This window comes from Arvicanthis niloticus, chromosome 3 (assembly GCF_011762505.2).
Source record: "Arvicanthis niloticus isolate mArvNil1 chromosome 3, mArvNil1.pat.X, whole genome shotgun sequence".
Taxonomy (NCBI): domain Eukaryota; kingdom Metazoa; phylum Chordata; class Mammalia; order Rodentia; family Muridae; genus Arvicanthis; species Arvicanthis niloticus.
In genome coordinates this window covers 121,833,226-121,844,959 of record NC_047660.1, presented here as the reverse complement: position 1 = coordinate 121,844,959, position 11,734 = coordinate 121,833,226, and the positions used below count along the sequence as shown (strand labels likewise).

The following is an 11,734-nucleotide window of genomic DNA, read 5'->3' as shown; positions in this document are numbered from 1 at the left end:
GAAACTAAAAACCATCATTTCTCCCAAGCCATAAATATTGTGCCCCCCAAAACTTTCCCCCTTATTCAATGATTGTAGATTAGCCCCCTATGAACCTTGTCACAAAGCTGTCATTTCCTTTGTTAAATGAGGGGTTAAAAGGCCACTGTCCACAGGCCAAGTCCAGTTTCCACTTATTTTTATGAATAAAGCTGTATTAGAAATAAGCCACACACATTGTTTAAGTGTAGTCTATGGACGCTTCCACCTTAAACTTGAAGAACCAAGTAGTGGCAATGTAGACCACATGGTCTACAAATCAGAATACATTTACTGCATGTTCTTTACATGAAAACGTTGTGAATTCTTGTTGCTTGGGGTTTTGCAGTAGACTTCTTCCTGATTATATATCATACACTCTTGAACCCATCCTCCCTTTTCTTCTGGGCAGGAAGACAGGTCTATGAAATTTGAGCTTGGTTGTGCTGGTGGCTTTTTGTGTTTCACTGGTTCTTGCAGAGGCATCAGCTCCCACAAGGGTCTCTGGCAAACACTGCTCTTTTTGTCTGAATACTCGCCCCTTACTTTTGTCCTCAATAATGAGCCCAGGGTTTCCCTCCTCCAGGAAGGCTTTCCTGACATCCACACCTGAACCAGTGGTTCCTGCTCCTCTATAGTTTGTGTAATTCTTCAACTCTATTGTCTATTTCATTCCTACTCTGCCATGATTATGATGTAAGTATAGCTGTTTGCCATTGTCACTGCCATGGCTTGCCAACAGGACAGGAACACACACACACACACACACACACACACACACACACACACTCATTCACTCACTTTTAAAGTCTTTAGTGCTCAATCTGGGTCCTGGCCCCTTACTAATGCCATTAGGTTGTTATTGCTTCTTGCCATATGAATTGAGGGTTGGAGGCTTCTCTAAAGTGCTAGAAGAATATAGAAAAGAGACACATCACAAGCGGCTTCTTAGGGTGTTGACATCTCAGCTAAATGCTAGGGTGTGTGGAGAGGAAACAATGAAATAACAGGAGCAAATACAGCATAGAAGCTTGTGTCATTATCATAAGACCTGAAGGAAGCATGTTGGGAAATGGCATGCAGAATAACAGGCATGAGCGAGAATGCACCAGTGGGCAGGCTGTAAAGGAAGCATACAGTCCCGACTCTACAGAGCCTCTTTTGATGGGGTGCAGAGATGGCAGGAAACCACAGAAACACGGGATCACCTACCTGCCGCTGCCTTCCAAGAGCTCTGATGAAAGGCATGCTCTGCCATGTCAGGCAATCAACTATGTTTTTTATCTTGCCATCATCCCATCCTAGGTGCCTAGAATTCATAGCATGTTATAGATTCTCAATGAACATCCCTTTCATTCTTGATGGAAATTCTCCAGATTTAAGGGAAGTCTTCAATGTTTAGTATTCTAAAAATGCATTACAAATATGTATATTAATTATTTTAACTATCTAATATGCATTAATATAGAGAATACTTAGATATTCTAAATACTGAACATTTGCCCTTTCTACAGTTTAGTTTAAGATTCTGGTAATATTTATCCTTAGTTTTGAATTTCTGTTTTGCTGGTGCTGGGAATTAACCTGAGCCCTACAGCATACTAGGCAAGTATTCTACCACTGAGCCATATCTCCATCTCTGAGCTGGTCTCCATCACTGAGCTGTGGCTCCATCTCTGAGCTGTGTCTCTATCACTGAGCTGTGTCTCCATCACTGAACTGTGTCTCCATTGCTGAGGTGTATGAGCCGTGTTCCTGTCACTAACCTGTGTCTCCTAGTTTTGAGTTTCTACCCTTTAAAAGTCTTACTATTTAAAAAAAATCCATCCTCCTGTGGAGGTTTTAAATATCTTTTCATTTTCGTTGACTTTTCCTGGGCCATCTACAACTTTATTTTGCCATTGTTATGGCTTTAAGAACATCTGATTTTTTTCCCAATTGACAAAACCACAGGCCCCCCCCTTTTTTTTCTGTTTTGTGTGTGTGTGTATGTCTGTGTGTCTGTGCGTATGTGTGTGCGTCTTTCATTTCTTGTGATTTTGACATTTTTCTCTCAATAAAATACTAAATGGAGTTAGGCAAAATAATCTCTTTTTCATACTGAGGGGTTCATAGAAGGACAGAGCATCATATTTGGAACACAATTTTCATGTGTGCCTTCCAAAGAGAAATTCAGACATCAGCTCCAGGACTAAGAGAGATGACCATGGGGATGCCAAGAAAGAGAACTGGGTGGTTAAAGATGACCAGGTGACTGGATAAAGTTGGGATTAGGATTTAGGGATACCTCGCTCTACAAGAAATTATACTCTCCAAGGCTCCACTTATCCAGGTCCTCAGAGGTGACACGAAGCTTCAGTTTCAAGTTGAGTACATTTTCCATCCATGGATTTGCTTGTTTTGTTCAGTTTTACTTTGAATATTTGAGGTTGTCTTTACGACGTAACAGCTAAACCCACGGCTTCCTTTCTCGTAAAACCAAAACAAAAAGGCTCTCTGTTCAGGTGTCGTGTGCGTGCTACACAGATGTAGCACGTACTTTGGATCAAAGCTGTCTATATAAAGTCCTTGAGTCTGTGTGGGTTCAAACGCATTTCAAAGCTTCAGAATCCTGTACGGTTTTACTCTGCTTCCTGAGGACCTGAGCACGTTTCCCATAAAGTCATGGCTTGTCTTGGAGTTCAGAGGTACAAAGCTCTCCTGCAGCTGTCTTCTAGGATTTGGTCTTTCATAACCCTGCTTGCTCTTCTCTTCATCCCAATCTTCTCTGAAGGTGAGTGGAGACTTTTGGAACATGGAGGTGGAGGAGGTGTTTTTCCTACATGGGTTTCATTTCTTTCAGAAGCTAAGGACAGTGATTTGTAGAAATGCCAGAAGTGAAAGGCAAACCCTCTACCTTTTGGTTTAACAGCTTCTTAAAGACAAGTTCCAAGAAGAGTGGAGGAGGTCTAGCAGTATGAAGGAGCTAAGATTGCCCACAGAAGTTCGTTGGGATCCCAGTTGGGGCTTAAGGAACCATGGGAGCTGATTTGGGGGAGAACAAATTTAGGTTATTCTTTATCACTGTTAGAAAATGATGTAAAATTAAGAGATTTAAGAGGGGAAAGGCATTTGAAATCCTGAGTACATTTGATCTTGATATCACAATAACTTTAAGATTTTCCTCCTAACCCCCTCAAAAAAAACCTATCTAAATTCAAATAAATAAGAATTCTTTCCTCATTCACTTTAAGTTTTCAAGACACACTTAGTTCTTTAAATTATCACACCTAAGGCTCAGGGAGTATTGCAGAAGAGGGGCAGAAAGACTGAGAGCCAGAGGTGCATAAAGTTTACTGTGTCTCTTGGGAATGTCAGATGGTACACTCATAAAGCCTCACCAACATGACTGCCTAAACATGAGCTGAATAAGGACATCAATAACAATAGGCATACCCAAGTGGATGGGAAAAGACCAAGAAGCCTCAACACTATAGAAATAACTACAGGAAGCCAAGGAATATGGAGAGCAGGAAGCTTCCCCAGGACAAATCACACCAGCTGGTTATCCAATACCAAATAGTCAGCCTTGAAAACATAATGCAAATAACATATAGACTGAGAAGATTGAATATACCTATACATCTGTGCATATCGCAACATATAATGAAAAAAGAGGCCATGAATTTGAAAGAAAAGCAAGAAGAGGGGTACATGGGAGGGTTTGGAGGGAAGAAAGGAGAAATAATGTAATTATATTATAATCTTAAAGAATAGAAGAAGTAATAAAATAAGTGAGGGGAAAATTAATTATTTTAAAGATGAAATAGTTTGAAATTGAAAGAAGAAAGAAAGAGAAGGTGGTAGAAAGGCAAGAAGAAGAGAAGAGGAAGGGAGAGAGAAGAAAGGAAGGAAGAGGGAAGGAAGAGAAGAAGCAAGGAAGGAAGGAAGGGAGGAAGGGAGGGAAGAAAGGGGAAAAGGGGGGGAAGGAAAGAAACAAGGGAGGGAGGAAGGGGAAAGGAAGAAAACAAATATCAGTTTTTTAGCCTAATAGTCTTTTTATTTTTTTTCTTCATAAAATCTTTAACTGTTTCATTAGCTATATGTGGATTTTAAATATGAATTCCCATTTTTCAGACAAAATAAAAGCTCTTGAAAGGCTAATACCAGGCTTGTTATGTGCCTTGAAATACACATATCTACTAGATCCTCAGCATCTCTCTTTTGACCTTTAAAATTAAGAAATCACATAGTTTATGTGAAACTGATGCACAAATGATATTTGATGATTTAATTTTACCAAAGAAGCAATAATCATGTATAGTTTCTTGGCTGAATAGGTCACAAAAACTTTAATGTGGGGGAGAACTTTTTTAAACACTCTAGTGGGGTTTCCGTGAGCAAAGGATGCTTGCAAAGTGTCTCTGATAGTAGAGATGAAGGCTGGGCAAACACCTGCTGTTTCACCCGCCAAGCTGATGGAATAACCATGGCAACTGCCGCCATATTGTTCTCTTTCCTGAGGACAGATGTTAATCAGTACAGGTGCTTTAGGAGAGACTAGAGTATCTATATAGCCTGGTTTATGTGTAGGAACGGTGGTTTTAGAAAATAAGCCTGGGGTGGTATTCATGATTGTAATATGGATGACACTGAACACTAATTAATTATTGTCTTGCTTTTGCAATTGATGCTAGTAAACTGCCAGTGACATTGTTCAGTTTAAGTGTTGGGTGTAATTTGCAATATTGACTAGAAGGCAGCCAGGTTAGTTAGGAAAAGGCAACATGGCATAAAGCCACTTTTATTTTGTGTGCTAAGGGTAGATCCCAAGGCCTTGTGCACTCTAGGCCAGCCCTCTACCACTGAGCTACATCTCCAGCCCTTCTGCCTGTTGTTATTTGTTTTTTTTTTTTTTTTAAGCAATGTCTTGTTGATTAGTTGATGTTGGCTTTGGACTTGATATGTAGCCTTCATCTCCTGGCTGCTGGGATTGCAGATCTGTACCACCGATACCAGGCTGCAAACCTGCTAATTTCTAATGATGAGAGCATGTTTGTATGGAGAACTGGACTCCTTTCTCTTCTAGTATACAGGGAGGAAAGAGAAAACAACAACCCTCCCACCCCCCAAAGGATGAGGAAAGTGTTAAGTGAAGGAAAGATGGAAGGCAGAAGAGATGTCTAGGAAGCAGGGGAAGCCCACAGAAGTTAAAGCCGGGTTGCCTCAACCCAGAGAGGAAATGACCCTGGTGCCCTCAGCTCTGTGGCTTCCTCATCTGATTTATATACCACTCCACCACTGTGATGCCAGGAAAAGTGTGACCAGTGTGTTGACCTGAGGTTCAACTGATCCTGGTTGACAGAGGTACAATTATTTAGAAGTAGGCAGGAAAATTTGAGGCTTTCTTTGAGAGATGAGGCAAGGTTCTGCACCCCAAGCTTCAGAAATGTCTCTACTGCCACCCACTATGTTTCCTGCATGATATAGTCCTATTATCAGAAAAGAATACACCGCATTGACTTGTAGGCTACCCCTCTTTCTTACTGCAGGAGAGAGTAAATGAAAGGAAGAATTATTTGCCAAAATGACACCTTTTATGAGAACCAAGTCTTACTATTTACTACACCATTACTATTCTTCTGGCCATAGCCAACTGTCTTTAATAAAGTAACAATAAGGAGATCTTGGAGAGTGACTGACAACAGCTGAAAGATGGGAGGTGGAGTGCCAGGAAGGATGAATGGAAAGACAAAGTGTGAAGGGGGTGATGAGTTTGTTAAGGGGTGAACTTGCAGAAGCTCATCCAAGACAAACCTCCCCTGTCCTCAAGTGTGGCCTAGTACTTCCAACCATACATGATCATGAGTCCACTGAGTTCCCTTTGGCTTTTCCCATGCCAGCCATACAGGTGAGCCAACCTTCAGTGGTGTTAGCCAGCAGCCATGGTGTCGCCAGCTTTCTGTGTGAATATTTATCTTCACACAATACTGATGAGGTCCGAGTAACTGTGCTGCGGCAGACAAATGACCAAGTGACTGAAGTCTGTGCCACGACATTCACAGCGAAGAATACAGTGGGCTTCCTAGATGACCCATTCTGCAGTGGTACCTTTAATGAAAGCAGAGTGAACCTCACCATCCAAGGACTGAGAGCTGCTGACACCGGACTGTACTTTTGCAAGGTGGAACTCATGTACCCACCGCCATACTTTGTGGGCACGGGCAACGGGACCCAGATTTATGTCATTGGTGAGCAAAACCATTCCACTAAGAGCAAGTCTATTGCATTCCTGTTGTCTTTACACCAGAATAGTTTTGTTCCTTGGTTTGTGGTCCTTCATAGTTAGGTCTGTGATGCATAGCTAGGAATTCCCTGGTAGAGAGCGGTCTGCTTATGCTGAGTGGTTACATAAACATCACTCTGATTGCAATGAAATGGCGTTTGGGGACTTTTATGCTGCTGATAGGCTAGAACACTTGTTTTCGAAGTTTAGCCTTGCCCCTGTGATGGCACTCTGGGAAAGTCATTGCAGTAAATAAGCAGCCAGACTTGCCTGTGGGTTACCAGTACAAGTTAGGGTTGGCTAGCTAGCCTGGAATCTCTAACTTCCTTTTTTCACCCATGAGGAACGAGGGATCCAAAATTGAAAAACTGTTTCAGGAAGTTGGTGCTTTGTCTTCTGCTGCAGATCCAGAACCATGCCCAGATTCTGACTTCCTCCTTTGGGTCCTTGCTGCAGTTAGTTCCGGGTTGTTTTTTTACAGTTTCCTGGTCACCGCTGTTTCTTTGAGCAAGATGGTGAGTGTGGTGTTGACATTTCCCCACAGTTAATGGGGACACCTTTAGTTGTACTTCACTGACCAATTGGTGTCGAGTTGAAGCAATAAACAAGGAGCAGGGAGGATAGGGTAAAGAACACGCTAGAACCCCATGCACTTGCCTTAGAGGTTTCGGGATGACTAATACTGTACGCAAGCATGTTTGACAGTGAATGTTTGTGTGCTTCTGAGCAGGGTTTCAGTTTGAGTAACTAGTTGAACAACATGGAGCAGCTGTTTGGGTTGTCACCACCATGGCAATGGCCTTAGTCCTAGTGACCCTGGAACACAGGATTCTGCCTGGCAACCCTTGCTAGTTAGAACCACCTGGATTAATTTTTTATCTTTCACCAAACCCCATCTCTTGGTTCCTCTTGTGCCTTCTTTGTTCAAGCTGCAGCTACCTGTAGAATACTCATCCCCATTATCTACTTACTTAAGCGCCTTGCCTTGACCTCCTCCATAGCTCAGTGAATGAAAGTTCTTGTTTTTATTTAGTATATTGGTAGTGAAAAGAGAGAAGTGTGGAATCAAGTCTCCAGGCAGGGTTCCAAACAGTCCTCAGTCGTGTCTGTGTAAGTCTGGCTTTCCTTATCACAGGCAACGTCCTTTGTCCCCATCCCTTCTCTTCCTCTTATTCTTACTCCCCCATTTTTCCTTATCTCCCTACCTTTGTCACTTTCTGTATCTCTTTCTACATCTACATTTACACACACACACACACACACACACACACACACACACACACACTTTCACAGAATCTCTGTTCTGTTGCTGCCTTCCTTTTTTTATCCGCCATTTAAGCTACCACCCAGGCTGGCTGACTAGACATCCATTGTTGAAGTTGTTGAGGTGATAGAAATTGGGAACTAATACAGACAAAGAAAAAGCAATAAAAAGCATAAGAGGAACAGAAGAGAGGAACACAGCTTCAAAACGGCGTCAAAGCCACCTTCAAATGTTATTTTGATCACCATAGACAAGATCTAGTCAGTTATCTTGGGTATTTTGGGTATCCTTGGTGAAGTTGTCTCAAAGCCCTTCCCTTGATTTTGCAGAATTATTTACCTAAGGTGAATTTGACTAGCTCAGTTAAGAAAATCTCCTAGAGTTTATAATTCTGTGTGTCACTGTGGATGTTTTATTGTTGCTGGGGGGGGGGGGTAGGACCCAATATTTACTGAGTCCTATTATAGTTGAAATTGGCTTCTGTATTCTTTGATAATAATTGATTTTTAAAAATGTTTTGGCAGCTAAAGAAAAGAAGTCCTCTTACAACAGGGGTCTATGTGAAAATGCCCCCAACAGAGCCAGAGTGTGAAAAGCAATTTCAGCCTTATTTTATTCCCATTAACTGAAAGGCCATTTATGAAGAAGAAAAGAAGAAGAAGAAGAAGAAGAAGAAGAAGAAGAAGAAGAAGAAGAAGAAGAAGAAGAAGAAGAAGAAGAAGAAGAAGAAGGAGCATACTTCGGTCTCTAAAAGTGGAGGCAATTTCAACTTTTCTTTTGCTCTCCAGCCATTTTTTATCTGTTTGTGTATTATAAGGAGAGTGTGCCTCTCTTTAATATAAAGCTGGATGCAAAATTCCAATTAAGCATACTACAATTTAAAGCTAAGGACCATGAACAGAGAGCTGGGATATTTCTGTTATGTCAGAACCATTTTAGTAAAAGCATCATTTGGAAGCAGCATAAGGATATAGCATTATGATGTGGGGTCAAGGGAACATTAGGGAATGGCACAGCCCAAAGAAAGGAAGGGGGTGAAGGAGGAGATTATATTGTACACATCTTGTATTTACCTGTGAGATGTTTATGACTTAAATAATTTAAAATTTTTTTCAGGCTGTTATTTTCTTTAACAAATGTATAATTACCTGAAGGTTTAAAAATGTATTCACACAGCTGCGTGACACAGCCAGTGGTTCCAAGGGTTGTATTGTTCCAAGATGTAGTTTTAAGTGATATTGTACATGGGTATTTCATGTGCTGTTGTGTATTTGCTGGTGGTTTGAATATAAACACTATGTATCAGTTTATTCCCACAGTGGGTCCTGGGGAAGTTTTGCTGGGGAGCTCGGGACACTAATCCATCAGGTTGGACTTGAGGTCCTGCATTAACTGGCTTGGAAACTGGATGAGGCTATCATGCAGTGCTCAGTTGCACTAGACCGCAGTTGACATAAGAACTGGGTTTTTACACTCATTTTATTGTTTTTGTTTCTGTTTTTGTTTTCTTCAATGATTTGCAAGGAAACCAAAAGCTGATGATGTCTGTATGAACCTGACAGAACACTGTTCTCGAGGAAATGCCTCACTCCTGAGACCAGTAGGTCTGGTCTTCTAGGAAGCTCCAGTACAGCCCCCTACAGTACCATGGCTCCTCCCAAACACATAGTTAATGCCACAGAAAGCAGCAGAAGGTTGGATGGGATGCATGCGAGTTCCTGAAAACTAACACTGTTAGTGTTTAACTCAATATTTTCCATGAAAATGCAACAACATGTATAATATTTTTAATTAAATAAAAGTTTCTTGTGATTGTTTTATGGAGCTTCCCAATTTATCAGTTTTGTATTTAAGTGTTGTGTTTGAGTTTGGTTTTGAAAACTGTTTTAATTACATGTGTCTGTGTGTGGATGTGTACAGATGTGGAGTCATTTAGCACTTAGCAGAGTTTTTTATGCTAAGAAAAATCCTGGAAACAAACTGGATAAGTGAAAAGAGGAAAAAAATGTCTTATGAGTCAGCCATGCACCAGCCCATTATCTGAAGCTCAGTCCTGGAAAGAATCTTTCTCCTATTCGTGTAAAATATAGGCACAACCATCCTTTAAACTTTACATGCAGTTCTCTTTATCCAGATTCCCCACTTCCTGTTTCTTACCCACAGTTTGCAGCTTCACTAACTGATTACTGTTACCATAGCAGCTCCCAGTGCTGTTAGACGTTCCTGCTGTGGCTATTTCTGATTAGTCTTCATTGTAAATGGAGAGTTCTCCTGTGTCTCACATATGGATTATTTTGCAGATGTAAAGGAAACATACCTACTGTTCTGTGTGATTAACAACACTCAAGATTTGGGTCCACTCAAGTCTTGCTGATTCTTGATTCACCAAGGTATACCACTAACCTGGTTAGTTTCATTTAAAGTTTCTCATTCTTGACCTCCACATCCTATTATTGTCATGTGTAGCATTCTTTGTGTGGTCGGAGACCACCTGTGACTGAACACATTGGATCGCTTGCAACAGACACTGACTTGGGGCCTTGACTGTGCTCTGACTCAGGGTCTTTGGATGGCGAGGCTGGAAATTTCCCTGAAGCTCCTAGTGCTTCCTTTCTCATGGTCACTTAGGTGGCTTTCTTTACCCACCCCCTTTGTCTCTCTCATTGTATCTCTGTCTGTCTGTCTGTCTGTCTGTCTGTCTGTCTGTCTGTCTGTCTGTCTCCCCCTGTGTGTCTCTCTCTGTGCCTCTGTCTGTTTGTCTCTGTCTCTCTGTCTGTATCTCTCTCTTCCATTTGCTCACTCTTGCACACACACAGCCCCCCAAAAGTTTGAACAAATGAGACGGCATCACTGTAAGCACGCCACAAAGGCTTGCTAAGTAAAAGCAAACAGGTGTTTCAATACAGGGTTGTGGTTATTGCCTAGAACACACTACTATAACACAGGGGGCTCTGCTTCCTGCTCTCTTGGTCTTTGATTGGTATCCTTGATGAAATATGCAAATGTCTTTCTGCTCCAAATATCTCTAGACAAATTTCAACGGTTAATACTATGTCTCAACGACCAAAGGACCATGGACAAATGAAAGCTTTTTCTAACACCTATTTATTTCATTTACCTGTAGCAATCAGAGAGGGACATTGTCCCCAAATGAGAGGACTGGCTCTATCAACGCATTCCAACCCACATAGCTCTGGACACAGGTCTTGAGAAAGCCTAAATGTTCCATATGTCTAAATGAAACCTAGTCTATTGAACACAGGAAGCCCTGACTTTCAGACACAGATGTAGATGGAGGAGTGGGACAGAACTCCCAGGGCTGCAGAATTGACTTCATCTCCTTCCCACCTAAGCACATGCCTCTGCTCATTTTTTCGTTACAATAACCTCATTTCTGCTGTTTCTGTTTTCCTATTTTCATCTCCACATATATATTTAAAACTCCTGTGTGTATATATTTGCATGTACTCACATGTATACATGGTGCATAAGTCCGGTGTGTGTAGTGGGTACCACAATGTCTATGGAGGTCACATAACAACCTTAGGTATTGTCTCTTGTCTTTTCTCTTGTTTGAGACAGGGTCTTTGATGTGTGATGCTGTGTAGCACGTCTCACTAGCCCATGAGACTCCTGTCTCATAGCAACACTGGGAATCCAGGATAGGGTAGCACATTTAGCCTCACATGGCTTTCAGTGGTCCAAACTCCTTCTACTTGCATGGCGAGGGTCTATCCTTTGAGTCATTTTCCTAGTCATCATCAAATATCTCAATCCCCATCCTCGTGCCTATTGAGAGCAACCTCCATCACCAGATTACTGACACTTTAAGGCCACATAAATTCCCCCCTGTTTCACAACAATTCTTGGTTTCACCTCTAATAGTTTCAAGTGTGCCTAAATTTGATGCCTAGCTTGGTTTGGAAGCCTCGAGGGCTCACCACAGCTTTAGGCGTACTGGAGATGCTCCAGCAAGAGGCCTAAGGGCTGGGGAGCTAGAGTCTCTGGGACTATGGGAGCTGTCCTCTATTAAAAAGCTGTCTGTGTTTTATTAAGTAGTTCAGTCTAGTCTCCATTCTTCTGATAAGAAAATCTCTGTGTAGGTTAATTCATCTTGTCTTAAACCTCTAAGATTCTGAGTATGAGTTCCGTGCCCACTACATTCTACGTTGGTGTCATGCTCTCCA

General features: G+C 41.6%; 1 protein-coding gene across 2 annotated transcripts; it reads left to right on the top strand.

Annotated features, from left to right (window-relative positions):
- Window positions 1-2,539: 2,539 nt before the first annotated feature.
- On the top strand, window positions 2,540-9,314 carry Ctla4 (cytotoxic T-lymphocyte associated protein 4). Of its 2 annotated transcripts, XM_034499093.2 has the most exons (4): window positions 2,541-2,791; window positions 5,901-6,248; window positions 6,689-6,798; window positions 8,072-9,314. In XM_034499093.2, the coding sequence occupies exons 1-4, from the start codon at window positions 2,683-2,685 to the stop codon at window positions 8,174-8,176; spliced, it is 672 nt and encodes a 223-aa protein (XP_034354984.1). In that variant the 5' UTR covers window positions 2,541-2,682; the 3' UTR covers window positions 8,177-9,314. The 2 variants fall into 2 exon arrangements, with proteins under 2 accessions (XP_034354985.1, XP_034354984.1); XM_034499094.2 differs by lacking the exon at window positions 6,689-6,798 and having other exon boundaries at window positions 2,540-2,791.
- The last annotated feature ends 2,420 nt before the right edge of the window (window positions 9,315-11,734 follow it).